Source organism: Taudactylus pleione, unplaced genomic scaffold (genome assembly GCF_031769625.1).
Source record: "Taudactylus pleione unplaced genomic scaffold, aTauple2 ptg000403l, whole genome shotgun sequence".
Classification (NCBI taxonomy): domain Eukaryota; kingdom Metazoa; phylum Chordata; class Amphibia; order Anura; family Myobatrachidae; genus Taudactylus; species Taudactylus pleione.
The window spans coordinates 2,804,155-2,827,690 of record NW_028284805.1 but is presented as its reverse complement, the minus strand read 5'-3'; the positions used below and the strand labels follow the sequence as shown (position 1 = coordinate 2,827,690).

Below are 23,536 nucleotides of genomic sequence, written 5' to 3'. Positions count from 1 at the left end.
AGAGTGTGTGTCCCAGTCCTTATACAGTCAGACACAGGGATGTACACCAGGGAAGGGATGGACTAGTGTTAGTATAAAGATGCTCAGAGTGTGAGCCCCAGTCCTTATACAGTCATACACAGGGATGTACACCAGGGAAGGGATGGACTAGTGTTAGTATAAAGACGCTCAGAGTGTGTGTCCCAGTCCTTATACAGTCAGACACAGGGATGTACACCAGGGAAGGGACGGACTAGTGTTAGTATAAAGACGCTCAGAGTGTGTGTCCCAGTCCTTATACAGTCAGACACAGGGATGTACACCAGGGAAGGGATGGACTAGTGTTAGTATAAAGATGCTCAGAGTGTGTGTCCCAGTCCTTATACAGTCAGACACAGGGATGTACACCAGGGCAGGGATGGACTAGTGTTAGTATAAAGACGCTCAGAGTGTGTGTCCCAGTCCTTATACAGTCAGACACAGGGATGTACACCAGGGAAGGGACGGACTAGTGTTAGTATAAAGATGCTCAGAGTGTGTGTCCCAGTCCTTATACAGTCAGACACAGGGATGTACACCAGGGAAGGGATGGACTAGTGTTAGTATAAAGATGCTCAGAGTGTGTGTCCCAGTCCTTATACAGTCAGACACAGGGATGTACACCAGGGAAGGGATGGACTAGTGTTAGTATAAAGACGCTCAGAGTGTGTGTCCCAGTCCTTATACAGTCAGACACAGGGATGTACACCAGGGAAGGGACGGACTAGTGTTAGTATAAAGATGCTCAGAGTGTGTGTCCCAGTCCTTATACAGTCAGACACAGGGATGTACACCAGGGAAGGGATGGACTAGTGTTAGTATAAAGACGCTCAGAGTGTGTGTCCCAGTCCTTATACAGTCAGACACAGGGATGTACACCAGGGAAGGGATGGACTAGTGTTAGTATAAAGACGCTCAGAGTGTGTGTCCCAGTCCTTATACAGTCAGACACAGGGATGTACACCAGGGAAGGGATGGACTAGTGTTAGTATAAAGATGCTCAGAGTGTGTGTCCCAGTCCTTATACAGTCAGACACAGGGATGTACACCAGGGAAGGGATGGACTAGTGTTAGTATAAAGACGCTCAGAGTGTGTGTCCCAGTCCTTATACAGTCAGACACAGGGATGTACACCAGGGAAGGGATGGACTAGTGTTAGTATAAAGACGCTCAGAGTGTGTGTCCCAGTCCTTATACAGTCAGACACAAGGATGTACACCAGGGAAGGGATGGACTAGTGTTAGTATAAAGATGCTCAGAGTGTGAGCCCCAGTCCTTATACAGTCATACACAGGGATGTACACCAGGGAAGGGATGGACTAGTGTTAGTATAAAGACGCTCAGAGTGTGTGTCCCAGTCCTTATACAGTCAGACACAGGGATGTACACCAGGGAAGGGATGGACTAGTGTTAGTATAAAGATGCTCAGAGTGTGAGCCCCAGTCCTTATACAGTCATACACAGGGATGTACACCAGGGAAGGGATGGACTAGTGTTAGTATAAAGACGCTCAGAGTGTGTGTCCCAGTCCTTATACAGTCAGACACAGGGATGTACACCAGGGAAGGGATGGACTAGTGTTAGTATAAAGACGCTCAGAGTGTGTGTCCCAGTCCTTATACAGTCAGACACAGGGATGTACACCAGGGAAGGGATGGACTAGTGTTAGTATAAAGACGCTCAGAGTGTGTGTCCCAGTCCTTATACAGTCAGACACAAGGATGTACACCAGGGAAGGGATGGACTAGTGTTAGTATAAAGATGCTCAGAGTGTGTGTCCCAGTCCTTATACAGTCAGACACAAGGATGTACACCAGGGAAGGGATGGACTAGTGTTAGTATAAAGATGCTCAGAGTGTGTGTCCCAGTCCTTATACAGTCACACACAGGGATGTACACCAGGGAAGGGATGGACTAGTGTTAGTATAAAGACGCTCAGGGTGTGTGTCCCAGTCCTTATACAGTCATACACAGGGATGTACACCAGGGAAGGGATGGACTAGTGTTAGTATAAAGACGCTCAGAGTGTGTGTCCCAGTCCTTATACAGTCATACACAGGGATGTACACCAGGGAAGGGACGGACTATTGTTAGTATAAAGATGCTCAGGGTGTGTGTCCCAGTCCTTATACAGTCAGACACAGGGATGTACACCAGGGAAGGGATGGACTAGTGTTAGTATAAAGACGCTCAGAGTGTGTGTCCCAGTCCTTATACAGTCACACACAGGGATGTACACCAGGGAAGGGACGGACTAGTGTTAGTATAAAGACGCTCAGGGTGTGTGTCCCAGTCCTTATACAGTCAGACACAGGGATGTACACCAGGGAAGGGATGGACTAGTGTTAGTATAAAGACGCTCAGAGTGTGTGTCCCAGTCCTTATACAGTCAGACACAGGGATGTACACCAGGGAAGGGATGGACTAGTGTTAGTATAAAGATGCTCAGAGTGTGTGTCCCAGTCCTTATACAGTCAGACACAAGGATGTACACCAGGGAAGGGATGGACTAGTGTTAGTATAAAGATGCTCAGGGTGTGTGTCCCAGTCCTTATACAGTCAGACACAGGGATGTACACCAGGGAAGGGATGGACTAGTGTTAGTATAAAGATGCTCAGAGTGTGTGTCCCAGTCCTTATACAGTCAGACACAAGGATGTACACCAGGGAAGGGATGGACTAGTGTTAGTATAAAGACGCTCAGAGTGTGTGTCCCAGTCCTTATACAGTCAGTCAGACACAGGGTTGTACACCAGGGAAGGGATGGACTAGTGTTAGTATAAAGACGCTCAGAGTGTGTGTCCCAGTCCTTATACAGTCAGTCAGACACAGGGATGTACACAGGGAAGGGATGGACTAGTGTTAGTATAAAGATGCTCAGAGTGTTAGCCCCAGTCCTTATACAGTCAGACACAGGGATGTACACCAGGGAAGGGATGGACTAGTGTTAGTATAAAGACGCTCAGAGTGTGTGTCCCAGTCCTTATACAGTCAGTCAGACACAGGGATGTACACCAGGGAAGGGATGGACTAGTGTTAGTATAAAGACGCTCAGGGTGTGTGTCCCAGTCCTTATACAGTCATACACAGGGATGTACACCAGGGAAGGGACGGACTAGTGTTAGTATAAAGACGCTCAGAGTGTGTGTCCCAGTCCTTATACAGTCAGTCAGACACAGGGATGTACACAGGGAAGGGATGGACTAGTGTTAGTATAAAGATGCTCAGAGTGTGTGTCCCAGTCCTTATACAGTCAGACACAGGGATGTACACCAGGGAAGGGATGGACTAGTGTTAGTATAAAGACGCTCAGAGTGTGTGTCCCAGTCCTTATACAGTCATACACAGGGATGTACACCAGGGAAGGGACGGACTAGTGTTAGTATAAAGACGCTCAGAGTGTGTGTCCCAGTCCTTATACAGTCATACACAGGGATGTACACCAGGGAAGGGACGGACTAGTGTTAGTATAAAGACGCTCAGAGTGTGTGTCCCAGTCCTTATACAGTCAGTCAGACACAGGGATGTACACCAGGGAAGGGATGGACTAGTGTTAGTATAAAGACGCTCAGAGTGTTAGCCCCAGTCCTTATACAGTCAGTCAGACACAGGGATGTACACCAGGGAAGGGATGGACTAGTGTTAGTATAAAGATGCTCAGAGTGTTAGCCCCAGTCCTTATACAGTCAGACACAGGGATGTACACCAGGGAAGGGATGGACTAGTGTTAGTATAAAGACGCTCAGAGTGTGTGTCCCAGTCCTTATACAGTCAGTCAGACACAGGGATGTACACAGGGAAGGGATGGACTAGTGTTAGTATAAAGATGCTCAGAGTGTGTGTCCCAGTCCTTATACAGTCAGACACAGGGATGTACACCAGGGAAGGGATGGACTAGTGTTAGTATAAAGACGCTCAGAGTGTGTGTCCCAGTCCTTATACAGTCATACACAGGGATGTACACCAGGGAAGGGACGGACTAGTGTTAGTATAAAGACGCTCAGAGTGTGTGTCCCAGTCCTTATACAGTCATACACAGGGATGTACACCAGGGAAGGGACGGACTAGTGTTAGTATAAAGACGCTCAGAGTGTGTGTCCCAGTCCTTATACAGTCATACACAGGGATGTACACCAGGGAAGGGATGGACTAGTGTTAGTATAAAGACGCTCAGAGTGTGTGTCCCAGTCCTTATACAGTCAGACACAGGGATGTACACCAGGGAAGGGATGGACTATTGTTAGTATAAAGACGCTCAGAGTGTGTGTCCCAGTCCTTATACAGTCACACACAGGGATGTACACCAGGGAAGGGATGGACTAGTGTTAGTATAAAGACGCTCAGGGTGTGAGCCCCAGTCCTTATACAGTCACACACAGGGATGTACACCAGGGAAGGGATGGACTAGTGTTAGTATAAAGACGCTCAGGGTGTGAGTCCCAGTCCTTATACAGTCAGACACAGGGATGTACACAGGGAAGGGATGGACTAGTGTTAGTATAAAGACGCTCAGGGTGTGAGTCCCAGTCCTTATACAGTCAGACACAGGGATGTACACAGGGAAGGGATGGACTAGTGTTAGTATAAAGACGCTCAGAGTGTGTGTCCCAGTCCTTATACAGTCATACACAGGGATGTACACAGGGAAGGGATGGACTAGTGTTAGTATAAAGACGCTCAGAGTGTGTGTCCCAGTCCTTATACAGTCATACACAGGGATGTACACCAGGGAAGGGACGGACTAGTGTTAGTATAAAGACGCTCAGAGTGTGTGTCCCAGTCCTTATACAGTCATACACAGGGATGTACACCAGGGAAGGGACGGACTAGTGTTAGTATAAAGACGCTCAGAGTGTGTGTCCCAGTCCTTATACAGTCATACACAGGGATGTACACCAGGGAAGGGATGGACTAGTGTTAGTATAAAGATGCTCAGAGTGTGTGTCCCAGTCCTTATACAGTCAGACACAGGGATGTACACCAGGGAAGGGATGGACTATTGTTAGTATAAAGACGCTCAGAGTGTGTGTCCCAGTCCTTATACAGTCACACACAGGGATGTACACCAGGGAAGGGATGGACTAGTGTTAGTATAAAGACGCTCAGGGTGTGAGTCCCAGTCCTTATACAGTCAGACACAGGGATGTACACAGGGAAGGGATGGACTAGTGTTAGTATAAAGACGCTCAGGGTGTGAGTCCCAGTCCTTATACAGTCAGACACAGGGATGTACACAGGGAAGGGATGGACTAGTGTTAGTATAAAGACGCTCAGAGTGTGTGTCCCAGTCCTTATACAGTCATACACAGGGATGTACACCAGGGAAGGGACGGACTAGTGTTAGTATAAAGACGCTCAGAGTGTGTGTCCCAGTCCTTATACAGTCATACACAGGGATGTACACCAGGGAAGGGACGGACTAGTGTTAGTATAAAGATGCTCAGAGTGTGTGTCCCAGTCCTTATACAGTCATACACAGGGATGTACACCAGGGAAGGGATGGACTAGTGCTAGTATAAAGATGCTCAGAGTGTGTGTCCCAGTCCTTATACAGTCAGACACAGGGATGTACACCAGGGAAGGGACGGACTAGTGTTAGTATAAAGACGCTCAGAGTGTGTGTCCCAGTCCTTATACAGTCACACACAGGGATGTACACCAGGGAAGGGATGGACTAGTGTTTGTATAAGGACTGGGACACACGCTCTGAGCATCTTTATACTAACACTAGTCCATCCCTTCCCTGGTGTACATCCCTGTGTCTGACTGTATAAGGACTGGGACACACACTCTGAGCGTCTTTATACTAACACTAGTCCATCCCTTCCCTGGTGTACATCCCTGTGTGTGACTGTATAAGGACTGGGACACACACTCTGAGCATCTTTATACTGTCACACACAGGGATGTACACCAGGGAAGGGATGGACTAGTGTTAGTATAAAGACGCTCAGAGTGTGTGTCCCAGTCCTTATACAGTCAGACACAGGGATGTACACCAGGGAAGGGATGGACTAGTGTTAGTATAAAGACGCTCAGGGTGTGAGCCCCAGTCCTTATACAGTCACACACAGGGATGTACACCAGGGAAGGGATGGACTAGTGTTAGTATAAAGACGCTCAGGGTGTGAGTCCCAGTCCTTATACAGTCAGACACAGGGATGTACACAGGGAAGGGATGGACTAGTGTTAGTATAAAGACGCTCAGGGTGTGAGTCCCAGTCCTTATACAGTCAGACACAGGGATGTACACAGGGAAGGGATGGACTAGTGTTAGTATAAAGATGCTCAGAGTGTGTGTCCCAGTCCTTATACAGTCAGACACAGGGATGTACACCAGGGAAGGGATGGACTAGTGTTAGTATAAAGACGCTCAGAGTGTGTGTCCCAGTCCTTATACAGTCAGACACAGGGATGTACACCAGGGAAGGGACGGACTAGTGTTAGTATAAAGACGCTCAGAGTGTGTGTCCCAGTCCTTATACAGTCATACACAGGGATGTACACCAGGGAAGGGATGGACTAGTGTTAGTATAAAGATGCTCAGTGTGTGTCCCAGTCCTTATACAGTCAGACACAGGGATGTACACCAGGGAAGGGATGGACTAGTGTTAGTATAAAGACGCTCAGAGTGTGTGTCCCAGTCCTTATACAGTCAGACACAGGGATGTACACCAGGGAAGGGATGGACTATTGTTAGTATAAAGACGCTCAGAGTGTGTGTCCCAGTCCTTATACAGTCATACACAGGGATGTACACCAGGGAAGGGATGGACTAGTGTTAGTATAAAGACGCTCAGAGTGTGTGTCCCAGTCCTTATACAGTCAGACACAGGGATGTACACCAGGGAAGGGATGGACTAGTGTTAGTATAAAGACGCTCAGGGTGTGAGTCCCAGTCCTTATACAGTCAGACACAGGGATGTACACAGGGAAGGGATGGACTAGTGTTAGTATAAAGTCGCAGATATGACAGCAGCAAAAGATACAAACTTATAGGGAGTGATCTAGCAAGCCAACCTGCTCACGAATATGGAGTAGAGAGAGATAAGTGGCCATGGGGTTGGGAGTACAGACCCAGGCTTGTAAACTTCTAGGCTGTTCCGCTGGCTGGTACAGATTGCATGGAGGTTTGTTTATTCCTGAGTGGGTTACTTTGTCACTCATGCAGCATAAGGATTCCCTCCATCATCAGCCACCTGTTACTGACACCTCCGACTGCTTTGCACAAGGGTAACTCGCTGCCACCAGGCTCCTACACTGGCACCTGGAACCGCTTGCTTCTTGGTATGTGTGGTTATCCAGCTGCAACACCTCCAGGTTGGGAGTCTCGGCTGCTGCCGTGTCAGCTCGCCATTCCCTGTGGCTGCAATCTTGGAGGGCGGATGCTGATTCTAAGATAGGCCTAGAATGCTTACCTTACAATGGGGAAATCTTGTTCGGCCCTGACCTGGACAAGATTGTTGACACATTAGCAGCATCTAAGTCTGCGTTTCTGCCTTCAGCATCGACTTCTACAAAGCCTCGTAGTCCTTTTGTCCCCAAGGTAAGCTCAAAGGACTATTTTTTTCCAAGACAGTCAGTTTCCAAACCCAAGAAACAGGCCTGTAATACAAGACGTCCCTGCTTCTAAGCCGGAGGATAAACCCTCAGCCTGACGGGGGATCCCAGGGTGGGAGGCCGACTTCTTCAGTTCAGCCAGTGCTCGTGTCAAACTACCATGGACGCTTGGGTAAGAGAAGAGGTCTCTCACGGGTACGCCCTCTCATTCCTTTGAAGACCTCCTCATCAGTTTTTCTGCATAGGCCCTTCTTCAGACCCGAACAAAGGCCCTGATTCACAGCCGCTCGTTAGCGGCAGTACGCTCGTTCCGAGCGATGTTCGCACATCTGCGCATGCATACGGTTTTTAGTACGCATGCGCGAACCAGTCAGTGCGCCCAAAAATCGTTTGTACGCTATATAGCGAGTGCCTGCTATTTTGAGTGACAGAATGAGGCGTATGTGGGTGGTAACAGGGGAAGGTGCTTGAAAACGGGGGAGTGGAATTCGAACGCAGGCGTGCTTAAAGGTCAAAACGGGCGTTTTAAGGGAGTGCATAATTAATACAGCAGCGTCACTGACCACGTCACTTGGTTTTTTTTAACTCAGAATTGCTCGCAAAATAGCGGTTGAAAAAACCAACCACAAGAATAGCGAGCAGTTCATACGCTGTTCGATGTACTCGATTAATCTAATAAATAGCGGACATGACGTATGGTGCGTGCGGCCAGGGGGCGTTTTTATCAAATAAACGAGTATATGTTTTGCTCGCTCGTTCAGACTTAGAGGTGTGAACAGACTGCAATGTGCGAACGGATCATTTGAATAGCCACCCCTTGTTTTTGAACGAACGACCGCAAATAGCGAACGGCTCTGAATGAGGGCCAAAGTCTTACAGATCCAGAAAGCCATACAGTCCTTGCTGCAAGCAGGGGTAATAGTGCCAGTCCTGCTGTCTCAGCGAGGGACTGGTTATTATTCTACTCTCTTTGTGGTTCAGAAGCCGAATGGGTCTCATTGGCCTATCTTCAACTTCAAATCCCTGAACAAATTCCTCATAGGTGACAAGGTTCAGGATGGAAGCCCTACGCTCCATCATACTGGCTATGGAATCTGGAGATTTTATGGTATCACTGGATATTCAGGATGCATACCTGCATTTACTGATAGCGCCCTCTCACCAGCGTTATCTTTGGTTTGCTATACAACAGCAGTACTTCCAGTTTCGGGCTCTGCCTTTTGGCCTATCCACTGCACCACGTGTGTTTACCAAGCTTATGGCTCTCATGGCGGCCCATCTGTGGGGACAGGGTGTCCGTCTGCTACCATATTTGGATGACCTCCTGCTATTAGCGGGGTTTCCAGAAGTGCTCCACCACCATCTACAACTAACAATTGCTGTTCTTCAGACACACGGGTGGTTAATAAATTGGAAAAAGTCCTCCCTGACTCCCTCTCAGAGGATGCTCCATCTGGGAGCCCTGTTCGATTCACAACAACAGAGAATCTTTCTGACGGCAGACAAGATCTCCACTTTACAGATGCGAGTAAGCAGATGCCTCCACAGTCGACGAGTGTCAATCCACTCAGCGATGCAAGTTCTGGGGTCCATGGTGTCAACCTTCGACATGGTGGAATATGCCCAGTTTCATTCCAATCCTCTGCAAAAACTGATCCTCTCCAGGTGGAACGGACTACCCCTTTGGATAAAAGCTCAGACGATGGTGCTCTCTCCGGAGGAGCGTATGTCCCTGTCCTGGTGGTTACAGACAACTCATCTAACCAGGGGGCGCCCAATTTGGATGCCGGACTGAGTGATCCTTACAACGGATGCCATTCTCCGGGGATGGGGCGCAGTGACCGGTCCACATTCCTTTCAGGGTTGTTGGACAGCGGTCGAATCAATCCTACCCATCAACATATTGGAACATCAGGCTGTCTAGAGGGCCCTCAAGCTGGGCCAACACGTTCTTCAGGGGAAACCCGTGCAAGTTCAGTCCGACAACGCCACAACCGTGGCTTACATCAACCATCAAGGAGGCACTCAAACTCAGGCGGCAATGACAGAGGTGTCACACATTCTGACATGGGCAGAAGGTCATCTCCCAGCCATAATCAGCAGTGTTCATACCAGGAGTTCTCAATTGGGAAGCAGACTTCCTCAGCCGTCACAACGTGCATCCTGGGGAATGGAGATTCCGAGGCAATCTTTGGTAGACGATCTGACAGTGAAGTGGACCTTCCAGTTTGCGTACCTGTTTCCTCCAGTCTTCCTTCTTCCTCGAGTTCTTTGGAAATTCAAACAAGACAGAGGCACTGTCCTGCTAGTGGCGCCAGTTGGCCCAGACATCATTGGTACTCAGATCTTCAGAGTCTCTCAATCGACACTCCATTGCTGTTGCCTCAACTTACGGACCTGATGTCTCAGGGTCCTTGCCTTCACCCGGACCTGGGCCGTCTGTCTTTGACGGCGTGGCTCTTGAGACATCCCTCCTAATGTCCAAAGGATTCTCCAGCTCAGTAGTTAACACTATGCTCAGAGCGCATAAGCCAGCCTCTGCTCGGATCTATCACAGAGTGTGGCATACATATTTTCAATGGTGTCATCCCAAAGGTTACGACCCCCAGGTGTTTCTGATTTCCAGAGTTCTGGCCTTCCTTCAAGCGAGATTGAACCTTGGTCTCTTCCTAGCCTCACTGAAGGTGCATGTCTCTGCTCTGTCACTACGGTTCCAACGAAGGATTGCTTCTCTACCGGATATCCGCACCTTCCACCAGGGTGTCCTCCGGATTCAGCATCCCTTTGTCCCCCCAGTGGCTCCTTGGGTCATGGCTGTAGTTCTTGGGGCCCTCCCTTCGAACCCCTGGATTCAGTGGAACTCAAGTGGTTAACAGCGAAGATTCTCTTTCTTCAGGCTATAGCTTCCTCCAGAAGAATGTCAGATTTAGGGTCGCTCTCCTGTCGCTCCCCATTTCTGGGTATCCTTCCTAAGGTTGTTTCTAGTTTCCACATTAATGAGGAAATTATAGTCCCAACCTTTCAATCTCCAGACCTCTCGGCAGGTGAGGCCTGTGCCCTCAGGATTTGTGTGGACTGTACCTTCGGAAATCTGACTCCTTATTTGTGCTATATGGATTTCACAAGAAGGGATGGCCAGCTAATAAGCAAACATTAGCTAGATGGCTTCGTATGACTATCTCAGAGGCTTACACTCAGGAGGGCCTTCCTGTTCCGGCTTCTGTTACTGCTCATTCTACTCGGTCTATGGGTACCTCGTGGGCAGCACGCCGTGTCGCCTTGGCTGTTCAGCTTTGTAAGGCGGCCACGTGGTGTCCTGTCCAGACCTTTCTGAGGTTCTATGCCTTTGATACCTTCGCCTCTCAGGATGCTTCCTTTGGGTGCCGGATTCTCCTTTCAGCGCAGGAGTCCCTTAAAAGGACTGCTTTGGGACATCCTCAAGGTCTCCCTGTGGAGCTTATGGACTCTCAATTAGAAAATGAGAGTTATGGTAAGAACTTACCTTTGTTAACTCTTTCTTCGAAGTCCATAGGGTCCACAGGGCACCCGCCCTGATGCACCTGGCTTCAGATGGGCTTAGTTTTGGTCACCGATTTTCTGTCTCCTTCTCTGTGAGAGTGTTCCAGACTTCCTTCTCTTTTGTACAGTTCTGACACAGGATACAGTAGGGGTAATCTAGCCTCAGGCCCTTTAAGCAATGAACAAGGATACCTGCACTGTGCACATGTAGCCACCTGCAGAGGTTGAACATTGTTGCCAGTGGACTGGACAGAGGGTAATGTTCTCCCTCTGTGCATGAGGCTGCCTGGGAAAAAAGTTCAGCCCTTAGCAGGAAGATGGAAGTCCTGGAATGGGGGATGTTACCTCTGTATCTCCCAACTAGAAAACATCCAGGATGTCTGCTCCAGCCTGTTCCCCCTGGTCAAAAACGGGCTCCAGAGGGTAGGCATCCAGACTCCGAGACAGAAATCTCCCTGCCACAGGGGACAGGACATCAGCCACAGTAAGAGTATTAGAAGCCAAGAAGTGTGTAGGTTCTAGCTAGATCTGAGGATGAGAAGCCTCCACTCTCCAGAGTCTAATAAGTTACCATATATCTACCCTTTCCTGGACAATAAGACGTTGTCCCCAATTACTAGCATAACCCATAGTCTGTGAGGGTGTAGGATACGAGATTGCTGTAGTGACAGAGAAGGGTGTAGGATAAGAGATTGCTGTAGTGACAGAGGAGGGTGTAGGATAAGAGATTGCTGTAGTGACAGAGGAGAGTGTAGGATAACAGATTGCTGTAGTGACAGAGGAGGGTGTAGGATAAGAGATGGCTGTAGTGACAGAGGAGGGTGTAGGATAAGAGATTGCTGTAGTGACAGAACAAGGAGAATATGTGACTGTTCTGTACTTAGTGATTATTACTCACCTGTGCTGATAGCTGTAGGGATTTCCTCCTCCTTACACTGCTGATCACCCATCACATACGTCTCTTCTTCTACCTTTATAACTTCTACTTTAACAAATTCTTCAACCTGAATAGCCCACAAGACAATATAAATAACACACATATAATAATGACTGATTTAATTCAGAGTAAACAGAAGACATCAGTGTATGAGACCCGCACAGCTGTCCTACAGATCATATACTGTAGCTTCACTTTGGTATTGGGCAACTCCCTGAATCCCACCTACCTGATCCTCCTGTAGGACACTGTGATTCTCCTCCGTATGATCCTTGGAATAAAGAGGACGGGCACATCTCTCTGGGGTATTCCTGTTACTGGCTCCAGCTGTAGGAGACACACAGCGACTAATTACACTGTATATATATGTGATTATCAGATGATGTGTATATAGGTGGTCCCATAGCTGCTCTCTCCATTACATGAAATGACAGTCTCCTCTTACCCAGTGATGTGAGGGGCCGGTGATTCTCCATCATCACGTCCTTGTATAGACCCCTGTGTCCTTCTATATACTCCCACTCCTTCATGGAGAAATAGACAGTGACGTCCTCACACCTTATAGGAACCTGACACACACAATGATACCGTCATCACCCAGACACATCCCCTGGTGTTACTGTATAATGTCCCATTCCCAGCAGTCACCTCTCCAGTCATCACCCAGACACATCCCCTGGTGTTACTGTATAATGTCCCATTTCCAGCAGTCACCTCTCCAGTCATCACCCAGACACATCCCCTGGTGTTACTGTATAATGTCCCATTCCCAGCAGTCACCTCTCCAGTCAGCAGCTGAATGATCTTGTTGGCGAGTTCCAGGATCTTCTGGTCATTGTGTCTCTCATGTATCAGTGAGTGAGGTGGAGGCACCGTGATGGGGCTCTGGGTCCTGCTCAGTCCTCCTGACATACAGAGACGGCTGCTGAGTGTCACACGCTCACCAGATGTCTTCTTCACTAATGTGTATTCCTGTGTAAAACATTATACTCTACCTTGTGAACAATACATAGTTATATACATGTACCATATTAATAAAGAGCTTTATAATTTGTTGATTTAGAAGAAGACAAAACTATCATAAAATTAAAATTTCAATTACCCCTTAAATTATATTTCAGTTCTTTAAAGACAGTCTACATATCGGGCTGATATTTTAGATAGTAAAGAGTAAATTGATTTTGCACATTCTGGTCAGTTCAGGGTCACTGGTCAAACTTACAAATTGTTATGAGAGTTATGGTAAGAACTCACCTTTAATAAGTCTCTTTCTTCGAAGTCCATAGGGTCCACAGGGAGACCTTGGGGTGTAGGTGATGGCATGGACATCCGGGCACCACGCAGTTAATTTTTAACACACAGGATGCACTGGGCCACTCTCCCTATACCCCGCCCCTGAGCCAGAGGCACCTCAGTTCGTAATAAGCCAAAAGCGGGAGGAGGATAAGAGAGAGAGAAGAAAGTCTGGAACACACAAGAATCACATTCTCACATAGAAGGAGAAGGAAAACCAGTGACCAGAGCGAAGCCCATCTGAAGCACAGATGCGTCAGGGTGGGTGCCCTGTGGACCCTATGGACTTCGAAGAAAGAGAGTTAACAAAGGTAAGTTCTTACCATAACTAATTTTCTTCTTCAGGGTCCATAGGCTCAAGAGGGAGACCTTGGGGATGTCCCAAAGCAGTCCATTTAAGGGTGGGGACACTCCTGCGCTGAAAGGAGAATCTGGCGCCCAAAGGAAGCCTCCTGAGAGGCAAAAGTATCAAATGCATAGAACCTTAGAAAGGTCTGGACAGACGACCATGTGGCCGCCTTACAAAGCTGAACAGCCGAGACGCCACGGCGAGCTGCACACGAGGGACCCACAGACCGAGTAGAGCAGTCACAAAAGGCAGAACAGGAAGGCCCTCCCAAGTGTAAGCCTCAGAGATCGTCATACGAAGCCATCTAGCCAATGTTTGCTTATTGGCTGGCTATCCCTTCTTGTGAAATACATAAAGCACAAACAAGGAGTCTGATTTCCGAAGGGAACTGGTACGGTCCACATAAATCCTGTGGGCACGTACCACATCCAATGAGGCCTCACCTGCCGAGAGGTCTGGAGATTGAAAGGCCGGGACTACAATTTCCTCATTAATGTGGAAACTAGAAACCTCCTTAGGAAGGAAACCAGGGTGAGTATGAAGCACAGCCCTGTCCTGGTTAAATATCAGAAATAAGAGCGACAAGAGAGCTCCACTAAATCTGACACTTTTCTAGCGGACGCTATAGCCAGAAGAATGAGAGTATTCGCTGTCAACCACTTGAGTTCCACTGAGTCCAGGGGTTCAAATGGAGGAGCCTGGAGAGCCCGAAGAACAACAGGCAAGTCCCAAGGAGCCACTAGGGGGACAAAGGGAGGCTGAATCCAGAGGACGCCCTGGAGGAAGGTGCGAATATCAGAAAGAGGAGCAATCCTTCGTTGGAACCACACTGATGGAGCAGACACATGCACCTACAGTGAGGCTAGGCGGAGAACGAGAGTCAATTCTGCTTGAAGGAAAGCCAATACTCTGGAAATTCAAAACACCAGGGGATCGTAATCTCTGGCAAGATACCATTGAAAGTAAATATGCTACACTCTGTGGTAAATCCTGGCAGAGACTGGCTTACGTGCTCTGAGCATAGTGTTAACTACAGAGCAGGAAAAACCTTTGGACCCCAGGAGGGAAGTCTCAAGAGCCACGCCGTCAAAATCAGATGACCCAAGTCCGGGTAAAGGCAAGGACCTTGAGATAACAGGTCCGGACGTTGAGGGAACAGCAATGGAGTGTCGATGGAGAGACTCTGAAGAACTCAGTACGAGTGACGTCTGGGCCACGCTGGAGCTACCAGCAGGACCGTGCCTCCTTTTTATTTGAACTTCCGAATGACTTGAGGAAGAAGGGAGACTGGGGGAAACAGGTACGCAAACTGGAAGGTCCACTTTACCGACAGAGCGTCTACTAAGATCGCCTAGGCATCTCTGGTCCTGGACCCGTACAATGGCAGTTTGTGATTGTGTCAGGAGGCCGTGAGGTCCACCTCTGGGAGGCCCCATTTGTACACTAGGAGTTGAAACACCTCTTGGTGAAGAGACCATTCCCCGGGATGCATGTTGTGAAGGATGGGGACGTCCCAATCCCAATTGAGAACTCCCAGTATGAACACTGCCGATATGGCTGGGAGATGACATTCCGCCTATGTCAGAATGCGTGACACCTCTGTCATTGCCACCTGACTTCGAGTACCTCCTCGATGGTTGATGTAAGCCACAGTTGTGGCGTTGTCTGACTGAACTTGCATGGGTTTCCCCTGAAGTATGCGTCTGGCCAGCTTGAGGGCCCTGAAGACAGCCAGAAGTTCCAATATGTTGATTGGCAGAGCTGATTCCACTGATGTCCAACGACCCTGAAAAGAGTGTGGACCGATCACTGCATCCCAACCCCGGAGACTGACCATTGTCAGGATCACCCAGTCCGGGATCCAAAAGGGACGAACCTTGGTCAGATGAGAGGTCTGAAGCCACCAAGACAGACGCACCTCCAGAGAGAACACCATCCCTTATCCGATGGGGTAATCCATTCCACCTGTAGAGGATTAGCTGCTGCAGAGGCCTGGACACCATGGATCCCAGAACTTGCATCGCAGAGTGAATGGACACTTGGCGACTGTGGAGGCATCTGCGTAATCACATCTGCAGTGTGGATATCTTTTCTGCAGTCATAAAGATTCTCTACTGTTGAGAATTCAATAGGGCTCCCCGATGAAGTATCCTCTGAGAAGGAGTCAGGGAGGACATTGTCCAATTGATTAACCACCTGTATGTCTGAAGAACATTAAGTGTCAGTTGCAAATGGTGGTGTAACACTTCTGGAGAAACCGGCAAGAGCAGGAGGTCGTCCAGATATGGTAGCAGACGAACACCCTGTCCCCGCAGATGGGCCGCCATGAGAGCCATAACCTTGGTAAACACTCAAGGTGCTGTGGGAGGCCAAAAGGTAGGGCCCAAAACTGGAAGTGATGCTGTTGTATAGGAAACGCAATAAGTACATTTAGCTCTGCGTCCTGAATATCCAGTGATACCATAAAATCCCCAGGCTCCATCGCCAGTATGATAGAGAGTATGGTTTCCATCCTGAACCGCAGTACCCTGAGGTATTTGTTCAGGATTTGAGGTTGAGGATAGGCCGATGAGACCCATTCGACTTCTGAACCAAAAAGAGAGTAGAATAATAACCAATCCCTGCTGATACAGTGGAACCGGCACAATAACCCCTGCTTGTGGAAAGGACTGTATGGCTTTCTGGATCTGTAAGGCCCTGTTCGTGTCCGAAAAAGGACCTGTGCAGAAAAAACTGGTGAGTAGGTCTTCGAAGAAATGAGAGGGCCTAAACGTGAGAGACCACTTCTCTTACCCAAGCATCTGCGGTTGTTTCACACCAGCACTGGGCGAACTGAAGTCGGCCTCCCACTCTGGGATCCCCCAGAGGGAGGCCCATCGTGTCAGACTGAGGGATTATACTCTGACTTGGAAGCAGGACGTCTTGTACTCCAGGCCTGTTTCTTGGGTTTGACAGCCTTCTTGGAAGCAGACGGCCTTGGAAAGGCCTGACCTTTGGGCTTAACTGGAGGATGAAAGGACCAAAAGGAAGTGGCCACTGAAACCACAGCCAAAGACACAAATGCAGATTTTGCCGCTGCCAACGTGCTCACAATCTTGTCCAGGTAAGGGCCGAACAGTATTTCCCCATTGTACGGTAAGTCTTCTAGGCCTTTCTTGGAATCAGCATCAGCCCTCCAAGAATGCAACCACAGGAATCGGCGAGCAGGCACAGCCGAGACTCTGGAAGTCAGGAGACTGATATCCAGAGCAGGCTCCCCAATATAAGTGGCTGCATCTCTGATGTTACCAACCAAAGTCATCTGAGCCCCAAAAGCATCTGAGGGTATATAGACTTCAGGCAAACCTCCACCTTCCTAACCTTCAGGGAAGAAATGGGAAGCATAGGTAACATAGCACTTTTATTTAATCGCATTACATGTGAATCCACCGCAGCGGATGATTTCCATTTCGTGTAATGAACTTCAGGAAATGGATAACAATCAGCCAAACATTTCTGAATTCCGCAGAAGTTACCCTTATCTGTACAAACAGAGCGTGCTTGGACTGAGGAGCTGGTTCGTCATCCTCTATGACTAACACAGCTGTAACAGCCGGCACCAAAACAGGAATATTAATCCTATACCGAGTCTCCATCTCCTGCGGAGGGGACGCAGGGCTAGAGACATCCGCAACCTCTCCGTCATCAGATGACATCTCAGACTCTGAGAGCTGCGTGGACTGTGATGACACCATAGGACGCTTAGATGGCTTCACGGCTTTCTCCCCCTGCACCATGGTCTGAAGGGCAGTAGAGGTAGCCGCCAGGCTCTGTACGGAAGTAGAAGTAGAAAGCGTATCTTCCCATGGCGGGGGCACAGGAGGAATCTGCATAGCAGTAATCTGTTGTGGCAATCCCTGTGAGGGAAAAAACGACTGCTGAGGTAACCCCATAGAGGGGAAAACAGCTGGCACCACTCAGCGGCCAGCAATAGTAGCCAAGACCTGAGAAAAAGAAGCCCAAGGGGGCTCCTGCACAGGAACCGGGACATTAGAAGGGCCTGGTGGATTATAACACCCTGCACATAATCCATCCTGTACCATCTCCTCCTCACTTAAACCTGCAGCACATGATTTGTAAGATAGCAAAGTGGGCACAGCAGAGCGCACATTATTGTCCCTCTCAGACATAGCTGTGGAGCAATAAAGCACACAATATGGCACTGGGTATAATGCAACCACTGAGTATAAATGATACTAGTCGGAAGGCAAAATACTGGTCCTGTCAAGCTGCAGGAGCACACAGCTCAGATATGGCACAGTGCACCACACAACAGTATGTGACAAGTCTCACAAATACTTTATATATGTGAGAAATCAGAAACACACTGACTACGTTTGTAGGATAGGACATGAATCAGAGAAAAGGTAAAGATATATACTGACAGTTTGTGAAAGAAAATAGACACAGACAGACACGGCTAGCATAAGACACATACAATGCAGAAATGAACCTGCACAATGGCACTATAATCAATCACGCAGACTCAGGGTCTGGTAGGCTATAGTGCTACATACGCTGACCCAAGGGAGATGTATATAGGGGGACTGGACCTCACACTGTCCTGAGAGAGCTGCGACTCTGCCACTAAGAAAATGGCCGCCGGAGACCTCAGAGGGGGTGTGGCCAGAGGAGGAGAGCAGCTCAGCAAAGCCGGATCGCAGTGGAAAGCCGTGCTGAGCTGATGGGAGAAGCCACTAAAACAGGGAAGCAGTCTCCCCTGCCTGGTCATTAACCCCCGTGATGCTGGTTTCCTGCAGCAAAGTGTCCCTAGTGGTCCAGTGGAGCGCGGTGGCTGGAGCCTGCGTCCACACCCAGGACCTCCTGTCTGTCCCCTGAGACCGGAGGTATTGACTGCCTTAACGCGCCGCCTTACCTGTCCTCTGTAATCCGGCTGCAGTCTGGGTCCTCACCGGGGGCCCTGGCTAGCATTGACCCCCGAATTGCCCGCCGAGATCCCCAGATCAGTACTAGGGTTATGGCATCGGACGAATGATGGAGCGGCAGCACAGACGTCCTATGGACAGTCTGCTGCTGTGGGCTCTATTTAGTAAAGTAAAAACTAAATAAATCATAAAAATAAATAATTCAAGGGCTGCGTAATGGAGACCCGACTCCGGCCGGGCACCAACGACACTGAGGTGCCTCTGGCTCGGGGGCGGGGTATAGGGAGAGTGGCTCAGTACATCCTGGGAGTTAAAAATTAACTGCGTGGTGCCCAGATGTTCATGCCATCACCTACACCCCAAGGTCTCCCTGTGGAGCATATGGACCCTGAAGAAGAAATAAAGTTTGAATGAAGAAAAAAAAATAATGCAAAGAAAACATCACATGTATAAAGAATCTATTACCGCCTACCTCACTATTTTATCACCAATGTCCTATGTACCAATAGTCTACAGGCCTCTGCTGTCATGGATGAGACAAGGATGATGTGACATTCCCAGAATCCCTCACCTCTCTAGTCAGCAGACAGATGATGTCCAGGAAGAGATTTAATATCCAGTCAGTAATATCCATCTTCACAGTCTGGTGATTCTCCATCATCACGTCCTTGTACAGACCCCTGTGTCCTTCTATATACTCCCACTCCTCCATGGAGAAATAGACAGTGACGTCCTCACACCTTATAGGAACCTGACACACACAATGATACAGTCATCACCCAGACACATCCCCTGGTGTTACTGTATAATGTCCCATTCCCAGCAGTCACCTCTCCAGTCATCACCCAGACACGTCCCCTGGTGTTACTGTATAATGTCCCATTCCCAGCAGTCACCTCTCCAGTCATCACCCAGACACATCCCCCGGTGTTACTGTATAATGTCCCATTCCCAGCAGTCACCTCCCCAGTCATCACCCAGACACATCCCCCGGTGTTACTGTATAATGTCCCATTCCCAGCAGTCACCTCTCCAGTCATCACCCAGACACATCCCCCGATGTTACTGTATAATGTCCCATTCCCAGCAGTCACCTCTCCAGTCATCACCCAGACACATCCCCTGGTGTTACTGTATAATGTCCCATTCCCAGCAGTCACCTCTCCAGTCAGCAGCTGAATGATCTTGTTGGTGAGTTCCAGGATCTTCTGGCCATTGTGTCTCTCATGTATCAGTGAGTGAGGTGGAGGCACCGTGATGGGGCTCTGGGTCCTGCTCAGTCCTCCTGACACAGGGTAACAGGTCTTCGGTGTTACATGCTCAGCAGCTGTCCTCATTACAGTGTAATCCTAAGTGTTGAGAGACAATAATGTACAATTATGAATAGATAGTGACACTCCCAGCATTACTCATTGTTCCAGTCAGGTCCCTGTGTTAGTAACAGAGATAGGAGTGATGTCACTGTCAGTTGCGTAACAACAGCCCCCGCAGACCCTGCGGCGGCTTGGGGGCGATTAAGGGTAAGAGGCCAGGGCCCGTTGCTACACTACTACATTCTACATGGCACAGGCTGATTCATATGTCAGCAAGTGCCAGCTGCCTTGCTCCGGGGATTTGCATTCGCCTGTGGAACACAACCCGAAAGCTGTCCTAAGCAGTGTCCCCCTCCCTCAGACTCCGCTGCCTGCCTGCCTGCCCACCCACGATGTAATGTGGGTCGCGCTGTACTCTGGAGCTGCTTCCTGGAGGTCCGCTGAACCACGCAAGGAGCAGAGGGGGAGGAGACTCAGGAGAGGGGTAGGCGCTGGCATGCTGCAGTGTGAATGGAAGTAAGAGGAGCAGGAAACACCAGGTGTTGCTTTCCACTGTCTGTTCTGTGTGAGGCTGAAGAAGAGGAGATAAAAGCTTGGGGGAAGGTCTTCAGAGAACTGAGCAAGTTATATTCAACCCACGTCTGCCGGGAGTACCTGAAACACCTGCCCCTGCTGAGCAAACAATGCGGCTACCGGGAGGACCAGCTAGAAGACATCTCTCACTTTCTTAAAGGTAACAGTTATCTGTACAGCTATTCAGTGATTGACATTATTATACGTACAATGTGCATGACAGATATACAGGCGCCCGGGGATGGTGCATGTTATGGAGAATACAGAATAAATTATAATAGTGCCCATTTGGTTATACTTTGTAAAGAGGCAAATCTTATAAAGTGGGACCGGCCATTTGTCAGTTTGCAGAACTGTATTTTGTGTTTAATTGGTGTTATACTGCCCTCTAGTGTACAAAATGTGCAACAGCTTGAGATCTTGTACAGTATACACTGTAGGTCATGGACGGACCTACAACGCTGTTCATGGATGAGGAGACAGCGGCCGGGACCTGGGAGCAGCAGAGATAAGGGGACCCCTATAGATTCTCCTTTAGCATACTGTGACCTTCCCAGCGAGTCCTTCCACTCCAATGCTGTCCTCCGTTTCCCACCAACACTCCCATCCTGCCCCGTCTTCCACTGCTACTCCAGTCCTGCCCCCTGCCTCCCACTGCTACTCCCATCCTGCCCCCTGCCTTCCACTGCTACTCCCATCCTGCCCCCTGCCTTCCACTGCTACTCCCATCCTGCCCCCTGCCTCCCACTGCTACTCCCATCCTGCCCCCTGCCTTCCACTGCTACTCCCATCCTGCCCCCTGCCTTCCACTGCTACTCCCATCCTGCCCCCTGCCTTCCACTGCTACTCCCATCCTGCCCCCTGCCTTCCACTGCTACTCCCATCCTGCCCCCTGGATTCCACTGATACTCCCATCCTGCCCCCTGCCTCCCACTGCTACTCCCGTCCTGCCCCCTGCCTCCCACTGCTACTCCCATCCTGCCCCCTGCCTCCCACTGCTACTCCCATCCTGCCCCCTGCCTTCCACTGCTACTCCCATCCTGCCCCCTGCCTTCCACTGCTACTCCCATCCTGCCCCCTGGATTCCACTGATACTCCCATCCTGCCCCCTGCCTCCCACTGCTACTCCCGTCCTGCCCCCTGCCTTCCACTGCTACTCCCATCCTGCCCCCTGCCTTCCACTGCTACTCCCATCCTGCCCCCTGCCTTCCACTGCTACTCCCATCCTGCCCCCTGCCTTCCACTGATACTCCCATCCTGCCCCCTGTCTTCCACTGCTACTCCAGTCCTGCCCCCTGCCTCCCACTGCTACTCCCATCCTGCCCCCTGCCTTCCACTGCTACTCCCATCCTGCCCCCTGCCTCCCACTGATACTCCCATCCTGCCCCCTGCCTCCCACTGCTACTCCAGTCCTGCCCCCTGCCTCCCACTGCTACTCCCGTCCTGCCCCCTGCCTCCCACTGCTACTCCCGTCCTGCCCCCTGCCTCCCACTGCTACTCCCGTCCTGCCCCCTGCCTCCCACTGCTACTCCCGTCCTGCCCCCTGCCTTCCACTGCTACTCCAGTCCTGCCCCCTGCCTTCCACTGCTACTCCCGTCCTGCCCCCTGCCTTCCACTGCTACTCCCGTCCTGCCCCCTGCCTTCCACTGCTACTCCCTTCCTGCCCCCTGCCTTCCACTGCTACTCCCATCCTGCCCCCTGCCTTCCACTGCTACTCCCATCCTGCCCCCTGCCTTCCACTGCTACTCCCATCCTGCCCCCTGCCTTCCACTGCTACTCCCATCCTGCCCCCTGCCTTCCACTGATACTCCCATCCTGCCCCCTGCCTTCCACTGCTACTCCCATCCTGCCCCCTGCCTTCCACTGCTACTCCCATCCTGCCCCCTGGATTCCACTGATACTCCCATCCTGCCCCCTGCCTCCCACTGCTACTCCCGTCCTGCCCCCTGCCTTCCACTGCTACTCCCGTCCTGCCCCCTGCCTTCCACTGCTACTCCCGTCCTGCCCCCTGCCTTCCACTGCTACTCCCGTCCTGCCCCCTGCCTTCCACTGCTACTCCCATCCTGCCCCCTGCCTTCCACTGATACTCCCATCCTGCCCCCTGCCTTCCACTGCTACTCCAGTCCTGCCCCCTGCCTCCCACTGCTACTCCCATCCTGCCCCCTGCCTTCCACTGCTACTCCCATCCTGCCCCCTGCCTCCCACTGCTACTCCCATCCTGCCCCCTGCCTTCCACTGCTACTCCCATCCTGCCCCCTGCCTTCCACTGCTACTCCCATCCTGCCCCCTGCCTTCCACTGCTACTCCAGTCCTGCCCCCTGCCTCCCACTGCTACTCCCATCCTGCCCCCTGCCTTCCACTGCTACTCCCATCCTGCCCCCTGCCTTCCACTGATACTCCCATCCTGCCCCCTGCCTTCCACTGCTACTCCCATCCTGCCCCCTGCCTTCCACTGCTACTCCCATCCTGCCCCCTGCCTTCCACTGCTACTCCCATCCTGCCCCCTGCCTTCCACTGATACTCCCATCCTGCCCCCTGCCTTCCACTGATACTCCCATCCTGCCCCCTGCCTTCCACTGATACTCCCATCCTGCCCCCTGCCTTCCACTGCTACTCCCATCCTGCCCCCTGCCTTCCACTGCTACTCCCATCCTGCCCCCTGGATTCCACTGATACTCCCATCCTGCCCCCTGGATTCCACTGATACTCCCATCCTGCCCCCTGCCTCCCACTGCTACTCCCATCCTGCCCCCTGCCTTCCACTGCTACTCCAGTCCTGCCCCCTGCCTCCCACTGCTACTCCCATCCTGCCCCCTGCCTTCCACTGCTACTCCCATCCTGCCCCCTGCCTTCCACTGATACTCCCATCCTGCCCCCTGCCTTCCACTGCTACTCCCATCCTGCCCCCTGCCTTCCACTGATACTCCCATCCTGCCCCCTGCCTTCCACTGCTACTCCCATCCTGCCCCCTGCCTTCCACTGATACTCCCATCCTGCCCCCTGCCTTCCACTGCTACTCCCATCCTGCCCCCTGCCTTCCACTGATACT

At 50.5% G+C, this 23,536-nt stretch overlaps 1 protein-coding gene across 1 annotated transcript in view; it reads right to left on the bottom strand.

Annotated features, from left to right (window-relative positions):
* The window catches only part of LOC148506456 (uncharacterized), a 59,913-nt gene that overhangs the window by 14,346 nt on the left and 22,031 nt on the right, over positions 1-23,536 (bottom strand). The window contains 6 exon segments of the mRNA XM_088446716.1: positions 11,996-12,101; positions 12,264-12,361; positions 12,480-12,603; positions 12,815-13,006; positions 19,173-19,352; positions 19,762-19,950. Coding sequence (XP_088302842.1) covers positions 11,996-12,101; positions 12,264-12,361; positions 12,480-12,603; positions 12,815-13,006; positions 19,173-19,352; positions 19,762-19,950 — 889 coding nt within the window.